Genomic DNA, 20,684 nt, shown 5'->3' with positions numbered 1-20,684 from the left:
GCACATCTTCCCACCTTTATCTCTAATCGGTCCTACCTTCACTCCTGTCATCCTTTTTTCTTCACATAATTGAAGAATGCCTTGGGGTTTTCCTTTACTCTACTCGCCAAGGCCTTCTCATGCCCCCGTCTTGCTCTTCTCAGCCCCTTCTTAAGCTCCTTTCTTGCTTCCCTATATTCCTCAATAGACCCATCTGATCCTTGCTTCCTAAACCTCATGTGTGCTGCCTTCTTCCACCTGACTAGATTTTCCACCTCACTTGTCACCCATGATCCCTTCACCGTACCATTCTTTATTTTCCGCACCGGGACAAATTTAACCCTTACATCCCGCAAGAGATCTCTAAACATCGACCACATGTCCATAGTACATTTCCCTGTAAAACATCATCCCAATTCACACCCGCAAGTTCTAGCCTTATAGCCTCATAATTTGCCTTTCCCCAATTAAAAATTTTGCTGTCCTCTTTGATTCTATCCTTTTCCATGATAATTATAAAGGCCAGGGAGCAGTGGTCACTGTCCCTCAGATGCTCACCCACTGAGAGATCTGTGACCTGACCCGGTTCATTACCTAGTACAAGATCTAGTATGGCATTCCCCCTGGTCGGCCTGTCCACATACTGTGACAGGAATCCATCCTGGACACACTTAACAAACTCTGCCCCATCTACACCCCATGGAACTAATCAGGTGCCAATCAATATTAGGGAAGTTAAAGTCACCCATGATAAGAACCCTGTTATTTTTGCACCTTTCCAAAATCTGCCTCCCAATCTGCTCCTCTGTATCTCTGCTGCTACCAGGGGGCCTATAGAATACCCCCAGTAGAGTAACTGCTCCCTTCCTGTTCCTGACTTCCACCCATATTGACTCAAAAGAGGATCCTGCTACATTACCCACCCTTTCTGTAGCTGTAATAATATCTCTGACCAGTAATGCCACCCCTCCTCCCCTTTTTCCGCCCTCTCTATCCCTTTTAAAGCACTGAAATCCAGGAATATTGAGAATCCACTCCTGCCCTGGTGCCAGCCAAGTCTCTGTAATGGCCACTACATCATAATTCCATGTATGTATCCAGGCTCTCAGTTCATCAGCTTTGTTCCTGATGCTTCTTGCATTGAGGTACACACATTTTAGCCCTTCTACCTTACTGTCTTTACATCGTTTATTCTGCTTCTCTTTCCTCAAAGCCTCTCTGTATGTTAGATCTGGCTTTACTCCATGCACTTCTTTCACTGCTCTATCGCTCTGGGTCCCATCCCCCTCGCAAATTAGTTTAAACCCTCCCGAACCATGCTAGCAAACCTACCTGCAAGGATATTGCTCCCCCTCCAGTTCAGGTGCAACCCATCCAATCTGTATAGGTCCCACCTTCCCCAGAAGAGATCCCAATGATCTAAAAATCTAAAACCCTGCTCCCTGCACCAACTCCTCAGCCACGCATTCAACTGCCATCTCCTCCAATTCTTACCATCACTGTCACGTAGCACTGGCAGCAATCCTGAGAACGTCACCCTTGAGGTCCTGTTCTTCTGCCTAATTCCTGAAACACACTTCAGGACCTCATCTCTCTTCCTGCCAATGTCGTTGGTTCCAACATGTATCACGACTTCTGGTTGTTTCCCCTCTTGTACCAGGATGTCGTGCATGTGTGATACCTTGTCAAAGGCTTTCAGAAAGTCCAAGTAACCATCCATTGATTCTCCTGTCTTTCCTACCTGTTATTTACTCAAGAAATTTGAATAGATTTGTCAGGCAAGGTTTCCCCTTAAAGAAACCGTGCTGATTTCAGCTCATTTTATGTTGTGTCTCCAAGTACCTGAAATCTCATCCTTAAATATGGACTGCAAAATCTTGCCAACCACTGAAGTCAGGCTAACTGGCCTATAATATCCTGTATTGTGCCTCTCTCCCTTAGAATGGAGTGATATTTGCAATTTCCCAGTCCTCCAGAATCAAGTGATTCTTGAAAAATCACTGTTAATGCCTCCACAATCTCTTTATCTACCTCTTTCAGAACCCTGGGGTGTAAGAACAGAGTGTGCCACTGTGCTTGTGTATTATTGCTGAAGTACCTTAAATTAATTCTGTTTCTTTTTTAAAAAAAAAAAGCAGCAAGAAATAATAATCAGTGCATCTTGCATTTATATTCCTGTATTTCATCTTCTCCATTATATTCCCCAAAATTTAATAATCTTATTGATTAACATCAATGACTTTCTTATAGTCCTTTATGTACTGTGTATTTTGACTTCTGCCCATTTACCACCTTTATTCAGGGCCCCAAACTGTCCTTCCAGGTGAGGCAACACTTCACCTGCAAATCTGTTTTGGTTGTCTACTGTATCCAGTGTTCCCGATGCAGCCTCCTCTACATTGGTGAAACCAGGCATAAATTGGGGACTGCTTTGTCGAGCACCTCCGCTCCATCCACCAAAAGTGGAATTTCCTGGTGGCCAACTATTTTGATTCCTATCCTCATTCCCATTCTGACATGTCAGTCCATGGCTGCCTCTTTTGCCATGATGAGCCCCCTCTCGGGGTGGATGAGCACACCTCATTCTGTCCTGATGGCATGAACATAGATTTCTCCTTCTGATTTTAAGAAATTCCCTCCCCTGTCCTTCTCCCTTTTATTTCTTATTCTGGCCTCTTGCACCTTCTCCTCATCTGCCTACCGCCACCTCCCTGGTGACCCTTCTCTTCTTTGTCCCATGGTCCACTCTCCCCTCCTATCAGATTCATTCACCTTTCCCACCTACCTGGCTAGTCCTTCTTCCCCTCGTCCCACCTCTTAATCTGGTGACTTCTCCCTTCCTTTCAAGTCCTGAAGAACTGTCTAGCCCGAAACATCAAATATTTGTTCATTTCCATAGATGCTGCCTGATCTGAGTTCCTCTAGCATTTTGAGTGCTTCATTATATATGGAAAAATAATGCTCAATTTTGAAATGAAGATTTTAAAAATAATATCTTTGTTGTTTTGCCCTGTATAGTAGCCTTGTTGCTGTCAGATGTATATACTAATGTTGTAATAGTTTGTGCACCCTTGAGTGATTCTGGATGCTAAATGAGTTATATGGATAGCGCCTCTATGCTGCTAGGAAATAGTAGCAGCAATTATTTAGTATTGAGGGGAAATTATCAAAATTAAACTGTAATGTGGACTCGTATGTATCTTGGCCCAGATCTGTTTTCATATATTCTCTCAGAAGTATCTGCAGCAGTTCCTGGATTGCATGATATTGTGCTTTGTGGTTGTAGCTGAGTATCAGAACTAAGTTCTGTTTGTTTTTTAGGACTTCCCAATACAAATCAAAACAAATTTCCATTTTAGCTTGACCTTTTTTTAGTATGTGTGCTATGAAAATTATTTAATCGTCCTTGTGCAGAAGTTTGAAGTAGCCCCGGAGAAATTGATTTTAGGTGAACATGCCATTTGAATCTTTTTTTATATATCCATTGTAGCATCAATATATTTTAAATTAACTCCTGTTCTTCACCTCAATGGGCATGTGTTCCTTGGTCTTCAGGCACAAACTGACTGATGAATTTGGGTGGGAACCTATTCCTCTTTATTTTCACTGTGGCCTGCAGGAAAACAAAGGCAAATGTGAAAGGTCCACAAAAGTATTTACTCAAATTATCTGTTCAATTTCTTTCTCTTCCATGGCAAAATTCTTGCATTTACTTGTTAATAACCTTTATTGGTACAACTGAATTTAGAAATGCATTATGTGATGAAGTTCAGGTTGTTGTACCATCACATCCAGTGTAATCTTCAGAGTGCCCCTTGAGAAAAATATTTATTTCGTTGATAAATAGCACTGCCAGAAAATAACAGTTCATGTAATAATTGTTTTTTTAATTGGGGTTGTAACTTCATTGAGTTTAGTGTTTCAGGTTGAAGTTAGGTAGATATTAGAAGAAACTTTATGAAGTCACCATCAAGAGATTGCTACAAGCTTGAGATAAGAATTCTGTTGAACTCCTAATGGAGGTGTTTAAGTTTGTAGTTTTCTCTTCATGGATTGCAAGGTTATCTTTAACAATTTACTTAACTAATCTAAATGAAACAGTAACTGAATTTTGGAATGCACGCGAAATGCTGGTGGAACACAGCAGGCCAGGCAGCATCTATAGGAAGAGGTACAGTCGATGTTTCGGGCCGAGATCCTTCATCAGGACTAACTGAAAGAAGAGATAATAAGAAATTTGAAAGTGGGAGGGGGAGATCCAAAATGATAGGAGAAGACAGGAGGGGGAGGGATAGAGCTAAGATCTGGAAAGTTGATTGGTAAAAGGGATACAAGGCTAGAGAAGGGAGAGGATCATGGGACGGGAGGCTAAGGGAGAAAAAGGGGGAGGGCAGCACCAGAGGAAGATGGAGAGCAGGTAAGGAGTTAGTGAGAGGGACAAAGGGAGAAAAAAGAGAGAAAGGGGGGGGAGAAAATGGAAGGGGTAAGAAGGGGAGGCATTAACGGAAGTTAGAGAAGTCAATGTTCATGCCATCAGGTTGGAGGCTACCCAGACGGAATATAAGGTGTTGCTCCTCCAACCTGAGTGTGACTTCATCTTGACTGTAGAGGAGGCCATGGATAGACATATCAGAATGGGAATGGGACGTGGAATTAAAATATGTGGCCAGTAGGAGATCCTGCTTTCTGTGGTGGACAGAGCGTAGGTGTTCAGCAAAACGATCTCCCAGTCTGCGTCGGGTCTCACCAATATATAGAAGGCCGCATCGGGAGTACTGGACGCAGTATGTCACCCCAGCCGACTCACAGGTGAAGTGTCACATCACCTGGAAGGACTGTCTGGGGCCCTGAATGGTGGTGAGGGAGGAAGTGTAGGGGCATGTGTAGCGCTTGTTCCGCTTACAAGGATAATTGCCGGGAGGGAGATCGATGAGAAGGGTTGGGGGGGATGAATGGAAAGCAGAAAGGTGGGGGGCGGAAAGATGCTGCTTTCCGCAGGGATCGCTCCCCACGTGACTCCGTTCTCCATTCGTTCCCCCCCCCCCCCCCCTCGCATCCCTTCCCACCGATCTCCCTCCTGGCACTTAGCAAGTGCTACACCTGCACTTACACTTTCTCCCTCACCACCATTCAGGGCCCCAGATAGTCCTTCCAGGTGAGGCGACACTTCACCTGTTAGTCAGCTAGGGTGATATACTGCGTCTGGTGCTCCCGGTGTGGCCTTCTATATATTGGTGAGACCCGACGCAGACTGGGAGATCATTTTGCTGAACACCTACGCTCTGTCCACCAGAGAAAGCAGGATCTCCCAGTCGCCACATATTTTAATTCCACGTCCCATTCCCATTCTGATATGTCTATCCACGGCCGCCTCTACTGTCAAGATGAAGCCACACTCAGGTTGGAGGAACAACACCTTGTATTCCGTCTGGGTAGCCTCCAAACTGATGGCATGAACATTGACTTCTCTAACCTGTTAATGCCCCTCCTCCCCTTCTTACCCCATCCCTTATTTATTATTTTCCCCTTTTTTCCCCCTCTTTTTTTTTTCTCCCTCTGTCCCTTTCACTATTACTCCATGCCTGCTCTCCATCTTCCTTTGGTGCTCCCCTCCCCCTTTCTTTCTCCCTAAGCCTCATGTCCCATGATGCTCTCCCTTCTCCAGCCTTGTATCCCTTTTACCAATCAACTTTACAGCTCTTAGATCCATCCCTCCCCCTCCCGTCTTCTCCTATCATTTCAGATCTCCCCTTCCCACTTTCAAATCTCTTACTACCTCTTCTTTCAGTTAGTCCTGACGAAGGGTCTCGGCCCGAAACATTGACTGTACCTCTTCCTATAGATGCTGCCTGGCCTGCTGCATTCCACGAGCATTTTGTGTGTGTTGCTTGAATTTCCAGCATCTGCAGGTTTCCTCGTGTTTGTGTTACTGAATTTTGGAGGTTGGTATTCTTGTTCTGATGTTTGAAGTGAGAAGTGCTAATATCGACTGACATAGTGAAGAGTAGTCAAGTGAAGCCCTTTCTGACAGGACAGGAAAGGATGTTTCATCTACTTTTTATGACTGATAATCAAAATGCATGACTTTCTGCTAAATACAGAAGCCAAAAATAAGATTACTGTAGGGAAGCAAAGATTTATTGAATATATTTGTCAAAAATTGACTTGTCCTTCATTTCTGACCTTATAATTGATTTTTTTCATTTGAAGTGCTGAGATATTAGCTGCTTCCCACATCTTGAAAACAGATCGTTTAACAGTGGTGAAACACCTATCATTCTAATGCTTTCTCCTCAGTAATATTCCTTCAGTTACCTCTATTTAAAATTGGTAGTGTGATGTAAATTTAAAATCTTCATCAAATCACTTGAGGTATTCAGTGAATTTTGGTTCCTGCATGGGAAACTTGTTTAAAATTGATATTACAATTTGTCAATTTCTAATACTGAAATTTCTAGACTTTATACTTCAGTGGATCATTTGATTTGTAGTTACTTCGCAGATATTATAACCTATTCTCCCATAATAGTAAGATGCCCACATATTCAATAAAACTAGGGATATTTGGGAATGGGGTTTTCAATTCACTAAATGGGAATCACTGCTCTTTTACGTCCAAGCTTCATGGGCATCACATTTTCTTTTAACTATGAATTAGTTTCCATCTTTTTGAGTAGCTTTCTATCAAGTTGCGGCTGAAAGAAGAAACTATAAACTTTTGGCAATTTATCAAACATTTCATCTTGTAAAGTTGCTGCCGGATACCCCATGTTCGAAGAATAGTAGTGAAAATGAAATCCTTTTGTGCATATGACCTTGCATTGGTAATGAAAACTTGTTTTTGAAACCTGGCTTAAGAGAGGTCTAACTCCTAGAGGATCCTCTTTCTTATTAGATTTTTATCATTGGAAATTTATCCAGGAGCACCTCAAAAATAGAAAGTGTAATTTCTAAATGCTTACAAGAAAAGGAAAACTTGCCTCTAAGTAACACCTTTTATGTCCACAGCATATCCCAAAGCACTTCACAGCCTTTTGTAGTTGTATATAACAAGCAATTTGCACACAGCAAGATGCTTGCAATGATTTGATGATGGTGGATCTTGACTCAAGCACCGGAAGAACTTTGTTCTTCAAAAGGGAAGTGCTGGGTGTTTGCCTCTTCAGGTGGATGTGTATGATTCATCTAAAAGTTGGCACTTTATAAAATGAATTTTACTAAGGCCTTGATATATAAAGGGCTATAAATGAGAAGTATGTAGTTGACCTGGAATGCATTTTAATTGCATAGTAACTTTTTATTTTGACCACATTTTAATAACTCTGAACACAAAGTATTTTTAGCAAGGAATCACTTGTGTTGAAGGTCAGAAGTCTGCTTTTAGCCACTGTACTGTTTTTTTTTTGCTTTCAGGGTGTGATGCTTTTTATGATGAAACCAAACTGATTTTGTTTCATCATCAATAAATTTGCATCCAAATAAATTTGGGTCCTACCACTTTCACTTGGGCCATATTTATTATTTGGACAATAGGACGGGAGGAGGGGAGTGAAAAGAGAGTGGAACAAGCTGGCATCGAGAGGCAAGGCATTTCTCAATTGGGAAGGAGGGAAAGTCCTCCAAAACCATTCTTTTGGGACACAACTATCCCATGACTGCCACATGTGCACCAAGAAAAATAAATACTGGTGCAGAGGAACAGTGATTTTTTTTTTTTTTTTTTTGTTTTTTCATCGCAACATAAACAGATTTAAATTTTCTCCGAACTGCCTGAAGCTGACAAGGATTTCCAAGATACTGAGCTCATTAATGTTTTGACTTCATCCTTCTGCAACTGCTCCATAAAAATCCTCCAACTCAAATACATTTCAACACCTCTTTTTAGTCCCGCCTACATCTGCTCCACGACGTGGATGCCATGCCTGCCTCTATCAACTGATGCACAGCAACTTCCCTCCATGATTGCGATCCCGAAACACAGGACCTCAAAGTATCTTCCGTGCGCAAGGGCTGCCAACACAGTAAGTGTACAAGTTAACAGTCTGTACTTATTGCCTTGAAACGCAAGTCACTCAGAGGGGAAAATTCTGTTTTATTCATGATGCTTTCTACCATTTGTCCAAAGTTCACTTTAATATGAGGACAGTGGACACATGAAACAGAACTTCTGAAGAACCTTTGAAAGTAGCACATTTGATACCTTTTGAGAAGGGGGGTTTGGGTTTAAGTTTTTTTAAATACGTATTTAGTTTTTTAAACAAATTGAGGCATGAACTTGTACCACTTTAAATTGGATAATAAATAGATGGTAGTGAGAGCAAGTCTATAATGGAATTAGCTTATAACTCAAGTTTTTGTCCTTGCCTTTCCTAGTCTTTTAGATAGCTTTATGGAGATTTCCCATTTTACATTTCTTTCCCTACAGAATAGACATGCTCTTTAGGAGGGCACACCAACAGCTTGGATCTCCTATGTAATGTTTTCCCAGTTCAAAAATAAACAGAACCGCTTTGATACTGGTGACTTTGGTCTGAAATTTGACTTTCTTCACAACTGATTATTTCATTCCTTGTTAGCTGAGCAAGATAATTTAGTAGGATTTTATATATATTAAAAATTCCTCATTTTGTTTTCCAACAAAATTGTGATTACTACCCAAGTGTATAATAATGTGCAATATTTTACAGAACTAGTTTAAATTGAGATCATTTTATGAAAACTACTAATCTTGGGTATTTTGGCAAGTTATTAGAGCAGTTTCAAAGAAAGGACAGAAATGTGAGACTTCCTTAAAGCACTCCAAAAAGTTAGTGCATTAATTTCTGTATTCCCAGTTAATCTGAAAGTAGTTTTAAAATGCAAATTCTCCATTAACATGTATTCAACAGTGTTTTTTAAAAAAAAAGTAAAATGTGAATTTAATGCCAAGATTAATTTTAATATTTGAATTGAGCAACTTTGACTTGAGAGCAGTAGGCTCCTAAATTGCTTCACTAACCTGACCAGGTGCATGAGGAAAACTAACTGATGTGATTGGCAATGTTAGTAGAATTTATTAAAACTTCTGAAGGTGAAATAAGCTGTGGAAATTGGAGGGAAGAATTTCAGCTGATGAGGCAGCTCTGTCAATATTATGAGGTGAGATTTGGGGATATGGGGTCATTTATAATTACCAATCAATAAAAGCTAAAAACTAAATCAGTTGAAGTTGTGCAACTGCAAGAGAAGCCAAGGTGTATAGGCTAGAATTTATGCAACGCTTTTCACAATCTCAAAATCCTCAGACTGAAATGGTTTTTTAAATGCAGTTGCTGTTGCATCGTTGGTAAATGTGGAAATCAGTCTGTGCATATAAAATACAGTGTGGTTGAGGTACATCTGTTCCTCGGCATACCCTGTGATACTGCACTAATCTGTCAGCATGTGTGATGTTTCTGGAGCAAGCATTAATTCATCTGTCTAACTTTGTGGCACAGTTGTTACAATAGAACTAAAGAGACTTTTTTAACAATCTACTACATGAATTGTTCATTTTTGTTTTTAAAAATGGGATTTGTGAAGTATTCTATTTCTTGTAAAGTGCTTTGGGATATCTTAAAGGTATGTTGGGATGCAAAAAAAGATTGACACCTTGAAAGGTTTGCTTTTAGCAAAGCTTTCACATTTTCCCTTTTTTTCCACCTTGGACAAACGTAAGTTATAAACACTTCATAAAGTTGATTACTTTTTCATGCCTGCAGGTATGCTGAAAATATCCAGATATTCAATCATCAATTAAAGTTGTATTCAGTTTACTTTCATTATCTAGAATATAATTGTGTTTTTGCACTCCTCAAGCATTTTGTCCCCTTTATATCTGATCGATTTGTCATCATTTTATCAAACTAAATCTTGTTTCTTGCAGGCTTTACCTCTTTTTTCTTTGTATCTTAGCTGTTCAAATGGGAAGAGTGATGTAATGTTCCCTCTCTGTTAAGCAATGTTTATTGTGTGAGGATATTCTGTACAATAGGATATTCTGTGCTAGTTACATTTCCTCATGGCGTACCTATGTAAGAAGCATACTGCTTTTCAGGTATTTTACTTGCAACATTCTAAGCAAGTGGCTCCATGTTACTCAGTTCTGCATTGTGTTCAAACAGTATTGTGCCTCTTTTTATAAACAAGCCTCTTTGGCTAATGCAGTTGTTTTGGTTTATTTATGTTGATTCTAATTACAAGATTCCCAATAGGTTTCATATATTTGGAACTAAATTTGGATTTAGTTTACAAAGTTTTTTTTTAAGAGGTTACTTCTATAAATTGATTTAATTGTACCAAGTTTTTTTTTCTTTTCCAACAGGAACAATTTTTGGTCCCTGATCACACAATCAAAGACATCAGCGGTGCTTCCTTTGCAGGCTTTTATTACATTTGCTTCCAAAAATCCACAGCTTCAATAGAGGGCTATTACTATCACAGGAGTTCCGAATGGTGAGAGAAACTTGTAAACATTTCAATTTAAACAACTTTAATATTTTATTTCAGTTTGCAGAAATGATTGATATGATTCTTGATTACATGATAAAGCAAAATATTTCAGCTCCTTGGCCTGAATTATTTTGGATTATCTGTACCCAGTTTTATTTACTCCTTGAAGGAGAAAATTAAATTTTTCTGAAAAAGCTTTGTCCTCGTTCTAATTTTAAAAGTATTCCCTCAGTAGAAATTGCCAACATGAAGAAATAATTTTCAACAGAGAAGATCTGTCATGGTATTTTTTCACTTTAAATATTTCAATTAACGTAACCATCTGTACCTTAAATATAATATTGAATGTTAATTCCAAATGCATTCCAGTCTCTTTGATTTGCTCTCTGTACTTGTCAACTGTACTAAAAGGATTTGTAGGTGGATTCCTAAATGTTTATTCCTCTGCAGCATCACTTTTCAAAATGATTATTTTTATCCAAAATGGGTGACTGCTGTTTTTGAATTCCAACTATTGTAGAATTATGGAAGGGGGAGATCATACTTCTCAGCCCATCGTGCTTACACAAAGAAGGTTGACACAATCCAGAAAAAAGCAGCTCACTTCATTTGATTCTTCACCATCCCATCAGGAGTACACTGTTGCAAATTCAGTTTTCCATTTACAAAATGCGTTGTTATTCCTAGGATATTCTGACACTTCCTTCTAGCAAGAAGGTCAATGATATCAGATGGATGGGAAGTATGATCTCTTAAATGGTGTTGTGTACTAATCTTGGAATTCCACACCATTAAGATTTGTAGAAATACACTCCACCAGAGATGCTATGAGATTGTTCACATGCCATAATTGAATATAAAAAGAAACTGTTCTTTGGAAGAATGACTTAGATTAGTCAAAATGAATCATCTAATCTGTATCCTTGATGTTCCCATCCTACTATGTTACTCAATGTCACTTGTCAGTAGGAAAAATCAGTCCTCTATTTATAAATGATTTAGTATGTAGTGAAATAGAATAATATATGGGATAAGTCACTACCGAACACTAGATGTTACATTCCTTTGATAGGGAATATCCTCATTACTCCAACTAACCTAGATGAATAATTGAACTGCATTTGCCAACCTGTTGTAAGGATGCCTCAAAAACCCCCTTCAAGTGTTTTGCTAACAATCCTATTATGCATTTCTGTGGATATTTCACATTATTAATTGGAATTTCCAGTTAGTATGGCAGGTTACTTTAAGAATGATTTTAGACCCCATGCAGTTGCAGGCTATGGCCAGGCGATGGTGCACAATAATTTTTTTACTAAACCATAAGGTTTTCAGATCATGCAAGATTTTATATGCTTTTAAATATACACATTATAAATTAACCACTCCGTTTTTATCCTTGCATGGGCCCCAAAGTATTGGCTGACACTTCACCATTGCCCTCTGCAGTAGCTCAATGGCTGCATTTACATTTTGTGGTGACATCCAGCTGGTGCCATTGCCTTGGGTGTTATGGAAGGCAGTCACCACAAATGAAGCTGAAGATAATGTCCCATCCACATTCTCTCACTGTTTTTGACGTGTTCTGTTAAACACCTCAGTGTTTAAAAGTAAAATTATTTTTTTTAAACTTATAACTTATTAAACTTTTAATCAAGGATATAAGACAGAAACTGAATGAAACAAAAACATGAAGATGAATATAAACTTTTAAATGAGAGGTGGTTACCCTTAACTGAATGGAGCCTCATTAGATGCTTGACGATGGCTAGACGCTAAGTATATCTATTCCCTTGACTCATTCTGTGCAACAGCTCAGGCTCCATTATGACTCCAGTGATGGGGTGCAGTGTTGGATGTTTGTGCATATCTGACCTCCAGCCCATTCCTTGCTCAGACAACAGCATGCAGACATAGAATCTACATGTTTTAATATGTACTGTAGTTATAGAACTATTGACTAGCTGAACAGTATGTCCCAGCCCAGCATCTTCATCAGGGATGTAAACAGAAAAAGCACAAATCTAAAGGTATGGTGAGACACAGTGATGCTAGGCAGGTTCTTTTGCATTCACTCTGGTCTTATTATTTGCGATACCTGAGGGTGTCACTTCTTTTGCATGGTCTCAGTGGCATTCAAGTAGATGAGCTGGCTCAGAGAAAACTTATTACCAGATTAGGCATGTCACCATAAACTACTTTTTAAGTTAATTTTCTTGCAGGCATTTGCAGGAAAGAGGGGAGCCTCTGCAGCCTGAGTACTAGCCCAGGGCAGACACCCTTGCATTGCAGAAAATGGCACCACTTGTATTTATGTTGGTCTTGTTTCTATTTTCAACCCATTTATTGACTGGTTGACAGGCACTCTGTGCAGTTTTAACTGTTAATTAGATCATCCTTCGAGCAACCTACTTGGTCCTCTTTTAGGCCAATCTTTTCAGAATTCCTCTACCACTTATCAGGGGGAAAAGTGCATCATACTTATAGCGATCCAAAATTCAACTGCTTGTATCAAGCAAGAATAGCTTCTCAGTAGATAAGGTGCCCAAAAATGAATTCATTAAAGCAGATAAAATCTTTCACACTTAACTTCGTCCCAGTAATTTCGCACAACCCCCAAATCTTTAAATTTCTCCTTTTTTTTTTCCAGTTCTTGCCTTGGTCACTCCAATATTGATAGTCTAAGGTGTCGAATCTGTCTATAAGGCTCTTCATTCTGTACATCTGTCTTTTTTTTTAAGATACTCCTTAAAACTTTCTCTGACAAAGTTTTTGGATCTCAGCCCAGATACCTATGACTTGCTGTGATATTCCTTGGGGTGTTTTGCTATATTAAAAGATAATTATCTACAAATTTGTTTTTTGAAGTGTATACAAAAATATTAGGTCTTTCTTGGATTTGAAATGGATGGCTTCATATTTCCTTTTCTGAACTCCATTCTGATTCAATGCTTCCTACTTGTTATATTATTTTTATAGTATTCCATTCCAGTGAACACAAATTGCTGTCCCCTAACAATGTTATATGCAAATTTAATTTTTTCTTTATTCCTATTTGTAATGTATCAATGAATAAGATAAAAGCCTTGTCCACCATTTGTTACATCTTCCCCGTTGGAGACCATTCCTCTTGTCTTTTTCTTCCTCTAACCACTTTCTGTCCCCTGCCACTTAATTGCTTTTGATTTTTTGCTTATTTTATAATTTTTATTGTACATCTCTTAAATGCTTTCATAAAATCCATATACACAGTGCCACTTTATTAGGTACACTTGTACACCCTGTTAATGCAAATATCAACCAATCATGTAGCAGTACCTCAATGTGTAAAAGCATGCAGATGTGGTCAAGTGGCTCAGTTGTTCAGACCTAACATCAGAACGTGGAAGAAATGTAATCTAAGTGACTGATCATGGAATGATTGTTGGTGCCAGAAGGGGTGGTTTGAATATCTCAGAAACTACTAATCTGTAGACTATGTCGGCCTCCTGAGTAAATGCAGATGCAAAAAATCCATTTACGTCCTCCATTTTTGGTTCCATGTATGGATTACGATTCTTATCTTCCTGAGGACCAATTTTGTCGCTTGCAATCCTTTTGCTCTTAACATATCTGTAGAATCTCTTAGGATTTTCTTTTGCCTTGCCTGCTTATGACTGATGAAGGGTTTAGGCCTGAAACATCAACTTTTCCATTGTTGCTGCCTGGCCTGCTGAGTTCCTCCAGCATTTTGTGTGTGTTATCTTTGCCTTTTATTCTGATACATACATGCTTTGTACTCTAAAAATTTCACTTTTGAAGGCATACCACTTACCAAGTACACCTTTGCCAGAAAATAGCCTGTCCCAATCACACTGGCCAGATCCTTTCTGAAACCATCAAAATCAGCCTTTCTCCAATTTATAAACTCCATTTCCAAAAAAGTTGGATATTTTCCAAAATGCAATAAAAACAAAAATCTGTGATATGTTAATTCACGTGAACCTTTATTTAACCAACAAAAGAACAAAGAAAAGATTTTCAATAGTTTTACTGACCAACTTAATTGTATTTTGTAAATATACACAAATTTAGAATTTGATGGCTGCAATCCACTCAACAAAAGTTGAGACAGAGTTAAAATAAGATTGAAAAGTGCACAGAATATTCAAGTATCAGTTCAAAAGGAACGCTTCTCAACGTAAGATTGCAGAGAATTTAGGTCTTTCAACATCTACTGTACATAATATTGTGAAAAGATTCAGAGAATTCAGAGACATCTCAGTGCGTAAAGGGCAAGGTCGGAAACCACTGTTGAATGCGCGTGATCTTCGAGCCCTCCGGCGGCACTGCCTAAGAAACCGTCATGCTACCATGACAATTATAGCCACCTGGGCTCGGGAGTACTTCAGAAAACCATTGTCACTCAATACAGTCCATCGCTGCATCCAGAAATGCAACTTGAAACTGTATTACGCAAGGAGGAAGCCATACATCAACTCTATGCAGAAACGCCGGCGAGTTCTCTGGGCCCGAGCTCATCTCAGATGGACCGAAAGACTGTGGAACCGCGTGTTGTGGTCAGATGAGTCCACATTTCAGCTAGTTTTTGGAAAAAACGGGCGTCGAGTTCTCCATGCCAAAGATGAAAACGACCATCCTGATTGTTACCAGCGAAAGGTGCCAAAGCCAGCATCTGTGATGGTATGGGGGTGCATCAGTGCCCACGGCATGGGTGAGTTGCATGTATGTGAAGATACCATTGACTCTGAGGCGAATATTAGGATTTTAGAGAGACATATGTTGCCATCAAGGCAACGTCTCTTCCCGGGACGTCCATGCTTATTTCAGCAGGACAATGCCAGACCACATTCTGCACGGGCTACAACAGCGTGGCTTTGTAGACACAAGAGTGCGTGTGCTTGACTGGCCTGCTGCCAGTCCAGATCTATCGCCTATTGAAAATGTATGGCGCATCATGAAGAGGAGAATCAGACAACGGAGACCACGGACTGTTGAGCAACTGAAGTCTTATTTCAAGCAAGAATGGACAAAATTTCCAATTGCAAATCTACTACAATTAGTATCCTCAGTCCCAAAACGATTAAAAAGTGTAACACAATGGTAAACATGCCTCTGTCCCAACTTTTGTTGAGTGTGTTGCAGCCATCAAATTTTAAATTTGTGTATGTTTACAAAATACAATTAAGTTGGTCAGTTAAATAAAGGTTCACGTGAATTAACATATCACAGATTTTTGTTTTTATTGCATTTTAGAAAATATCCCAACTTTTCTGGAAATGGGGTTTGTAGAATCTCAACCATGGACCAGATGTATCTTTTCCCATATTTACTATGAAACCAATGTGTTAGCTGATCACTAGATCAAAGTGTTCCCCTACACAAACTTCCATCACCTGTTCTGTCATTCCCTAATAAGAGATCAAGTATCGGACGCTCTCTCATTGGATTTTCTATGTACTGATTAAGGAAACTTTTCTGAACGTGTTTGACAAACTCTCTCCCATGTAGTCCTTTTACAGTATGTGAGTCCTAGTCAACATGTGGAAAGTTAAAATCACCTATAGTAGCTACCTTGCGTTTCTTGCAACAGTCTGCAATCTCTCTACAAACTTGTTCATCTGTATCCTGTGGACTGTTGGGTGGTCTATAATATAGCCCCCTTAATGTAATCATACCTTTCTTATTCCTCAGTTCCACCCATACTGCCCCACTGGATGAGTTCTCTGGTCTTTCCTGACTGAGCACTTTCATGATATTTTCCCTGACTAATAATGACACCCCTCCTCCTTTAATCCCTCCTGCTCTGTCACATCTAAAACAACAAAACCCCAGAATATTGAGCTTCCAGTCCTATCCCTCCTGCAACCAAGTCTCACTAATGGCTACAATATTGTAATTCCATATGATGTAATTTGTGTGATGACATGTATATATTGTTTCATATATGTATTACTTAAACATGCCATGAACTATTTCACTGCAAATTTATTGGTAAAAATGAAATATTAAAGTGAGAAGTAACATTAGTTGTACGAACTATATGACAAAATGCAAGTAATCACCCTAAATGTCTGAGAAGCTGAACATTAAATTATACACTTTTTCTCAATTGCTGCCCCTGTATGTGGTGAAGACATTAAATGTAATATACACTGCTGATCCTTTATCTATGTGGGACTATGCAAACATTTAGATCACACAATTAGTAGTTAACTAGGAGAGAAAATGTCTGTTATGTTTTCTACTGATCCAACCTAATTTCAGACATTAAAATTTTCAGTCAGGCTTGCAAGATGGTAAGCATGGGCCCCAGCTGATAGCTTTCCCTCGTATTCCTCCACACAATTTTTTTTTTAATCGTATATTTATAGGTTTGAATCTTAATTTTTGATTGAATTATTGCTTTTGTTTAACAGGTATCAGTCTTTAAATCTGACACATGTCCCTGAACACAGCACTCCGATCTATGAGTTCCGGTGACATTCATCAATGCAATCTGCCTCAGACATTTGGAGGAAGAGAGTTGACAAACAGTGGAGCTGTTGAGAGAGTAGAGAGAGAAAAGTGTTCTGTAACAATGAGAACAATTGTTTCTCTGCTGCTGACAGACCGATCACAACATGATGAGGAGCTCGAGCATCAATAATCCAATCGAAGTGCATGACTGTTGGAGCTTGTGTTCACCAAGCAAAAGAAAACTCCATTTTAATCTCATTTTTAATGATAATTTAAATGGCACTTACAGATTTTCAATTTAGATCTCTGATTTATAAAGTTCTTCTTGTATTTCTAACTTGTTGTACATGAACTGGCAATGAGCCAGTAGTGTGAGAGCTGTGTGCTATTGTGCTTTCGTTTCTTCCCTTTTTCTTTTGCTGATGCTATTTTTATACATTGCTAATCAAGCTTGAACTCTTTAGATGGCAGTGGTCCTTTTTATCTATGCTGCTGGTGCTGTTGCACATGTTCTGTATTAGGGTTTTTATGGGAGAACAGAAGTGGCCTTATCTTAACAGAGCAATTGTTTAGATACCACAAAACAGTATCGGAGGGAGAAGTAAAGTTTAAAATAAAATGCTCCATTGAATTTAAAAAAAAACTGATCTTTGTAAGACTCAAGTTGTATAGAGCATTTTGAAATGACATGCCTGGCAGTGTTAGTAAGGCCTTTGACCTAATCAAGCAGTTATAAAGAATAAATCAAACCTTTTGAAAGCAGTTGCCAGGCTATAGCTTTGTAATTTCCAGTTAACACATGCTGTGTGTGGAGTTTGAGGTTTTTTTTTGTGAATGTATCTGGGGTGTGTGTTGGTGCTATCTCAGCTGTTCAGAAGGATATTGTGTGCCTTTAATGATAATACACAAGGAATTACAGAAATATTCAATTTACATTACATCAGTAGGAAATTCCATGCACAGTATATTGCTCATTTTGAGGTTGTGGTTACAGGCTATCATGACTCCCTCCAAGGAAAGCCTTTGTGCAAACCCTTTTGGGGGAAAGTATTGGATCAAGAGTTTTAACATTAAGTATACATAAGGTCAGAACAAATCCACTGTTAATCTGACTATGGGTCAAACTAGCGAGATGCTGGTGGATGTTGCACTTGAATAGTGGATATGGGAGAAAGAAGATTTTCCAAATTGTACAGCCTATTTAATTTAAAAAAAATAAATGTTTTAACAAAATTGGTGCAAGATTTTTTTTCCAGGTAGTCGTATTTTCATGACAAAATGTAAGATGTTAACTTTCTCTGACACATTGAGAAACCCCACTGCGCCTTTATGAAATTCTAAATATAGCACCATATTATATCTAAATCTAATAGCTATAATTGGATTTCATTGAACAAGATGGCAATAGTTACAATTTTGTAGTCAGCAATTCATCTGATTTAATGGATGTTTTACCATTCAAAATGATATTTGAGGTGGCATCTGTTGTGTAAGATTTTAAAAAATGTACCTATCTCAATCCAGTGACATCAGAGAAATATAGTGCCATCATTTTTACTATGTATTTTGCACCAGCTTTTTTGTCCATTCATTAATTTGTTAAATCTTGATAAATGCTTTACCGATTTGCCAAGAGAGATGATAATGTGTGTACATGTGTTTGTTTGAGAGTAAATAGAAAGAGGAATATTATCTACAGATCAAGATTATGTTTGGATTAAGGAGGTAGCAAAGCTTCTCCTGAAATATCCATATGGACTTTAATTTTTGAACCCTAATCTGAAAGTGAGGGCAGTGTTTTGCTTTATACCATCCCAATGCTTTTGGAAAATAGGATTATTTCATTTCACATAATTCATGACTTCCTTTTTGAATTTTGAATATTTTGAAAATCTAAAACTGAAAATCCATTTTTTTATTTAAAAATGAAGAGTTGTGCAAGTGCAAGGCAGGAATGCTGATTAGAGTGAAGCATCCCTTGTACATTGAGTCTGATATGTTGATACTTGACAGTGACTAATTGGTTTGAAAGTGAGTTGATTTTATTGTATAAATCAGAGCATGGGAATGAGTGTTTTATTACATTACACTGTTCATGAGACACCGGGAGCTTTAAGTTGCAGATCTGTGGTGATATTAATGAGGATACCACAGCCAATAAAGATCCTGTGAAATATTTCATGGAGTTTGTATTTTGTTTGTGAGATGGTATTGAGTGTTGTTCTATTATTGCTTCCTTTTCATTTGTGTAAATGGAGTATACTATCAGCACAAAGAAAATTGAAAAGGAAAGATTGGTTGCTGAAAATCTGCAATAAAAGCATAATGCTGGAAATACTCAGCAGTTCAGGCATTTTTAGAGGAAAGAGGAAAAAGCAAGTTAACTTTTCTGATGGATGACCTTTCATTTGAAGGAAACATCTTTTTGCAAAAAGGTCATATTGAACTATTCCCTACTTCACATATGCAATCTCACCTGGAAGTTTTTGTGGTTATATATTTTTAATTGTGGGAAAATATACTATGCCTTTTTTAACAACTACATGGCAGTATACTAAATTTACCTGGAGAAAATTATTCTTAATCAGAATCAGATATATTATCACTGGCATGTGATGCTTAGCAGCAGCAGTTCAATACAATCATAATATAGAAGAGAAAAATAATAATTAATAAACAAGTAAATCAATTACAACATATGTATATTGAATAGATTCTTAAAAAATCTGAAATACCAAGGTAGGTACAAAGGTATTCTTGATGAAAAGAAGTGAGATCTGAATTGGGTGCTATTAAAATTGATTTTTGTCTGGTTGCAATTTGCTAAATAAACCCAGTGAGGTAACTAATTCATTAGGAATCGACTGACAAGGAAGTTTACTATTCTTGCACAAGATAATAACTGAAGAATAGTAAAACAGGTTCAGCTATGAGTGGCAGCTTCAGTGTTATATTTGAAGTTATTGTTGTCTATCCATGTTGGAAATGGTCATTACGTGATGCTTTTGAGCCTGAATATTACTTGCAGCTTGCAACCAGTGCTTGAATGTTGCCCTGGTTTTGCTGCATGCAGGAATGGACTGTGTTAGTTGCATATAGAGTTGAATGTTGTGCAAATATCCTCACTTCTGACCTTGTGATGAAAGGAAGGATCATTAATGAAGCAGCTGAAGATGTTGAACTATTGCTCTTTAATGTTTCAGGGTTGAAAGTTTGATCTTCAACTATGACAACCATCTTAGTCAAGGTATGACTAAGCAACCGAGGGCTTCTTCATGCTACGCTTGGTCACATGTAGGTTGATGTTCTCGGGGTAGTCACACTTGTTTCACCTCTAGAATTCGGTTCAATTTGGCACGTACCTGTTCATGAAGCCAACTGATCATGGCAAAAAACTGGAGGTTCTAGGACATTAAGTGCCTTCCACAGCAGTGTTGATTTCTTAAGTCAGTTTACCCATTGACAACAGAAAAGGTTTATTAACATGATTTATAAAAGTTCTGAAGCTCTTGTTAATCTTCAATGACACTACAGATTTTTTTAACTGCTAATGTATATAGAGCAGGCAAAATAATAATTTGTGTTGCATATTTAAGGTATCCGTTAGTCTTGCGAGACCATGGAAAGTCTTCAATCTCCAGGGTGCAGGCCTGGGCAAGGTTGTATGGAAGACCGGCAGTTGCCCATGCTGCAAGTTTCCCCTCTCCACGCCACCGATGTTTTCCAAGGGAATGGCGGGGGCCAATACAGCTTGGCACCAGTGTCATCACAGAGCA

At 38.6% G+C, this 20,684-nt stretch overlaps 1 protein-coding gene across 1 annotated transcript in view; it reads left to right on the top strand.

Moving 5' to 3' along the window:
- Positions 1–19,084, top strand: part of gid4 (GID complex subunit 4 homolog) — a 42,031-nt gene extending 22,947 nt beyond the window's left edge. Inside the window, exons 5-6 of the mRNA XM_072269478.1 lie at positions 10,322–10,452; positions 16,869–19,084. Coding sequence (XP_072125579.1) covers positions 10,322–10,452; positions 16,869–16,932 — 195 coding nt within the window. The 3' untranslated portion in view covers positions 16,933–19,084. The remainder of the gene's footprint in view (positions 1–10,321; positions 10,453–16,868) is intronic.
- Positions 19,085–20,684: the final 1,600 nt, after the last annotated feature.

This window comes from Mobula birostris, chromosome 9 (assembly GCF_030028105.1).
Source record: "Mobula birostris isolate sMobBir1 chromosome 9, sMobBir1.hap1, whole genome shotgun sequence".
In the NCBI taxonomy this organism is placed as follows: domain Eukaryota; kingdom Metazoa; phylum Chordata; class Chondrichthyes; order Myliobatiformes; family Myliobatidae; genus Mobula; species Mobula birostris.
This window is presented reverse-complemented; position numbering and strand designations above follow the sequence as displayed.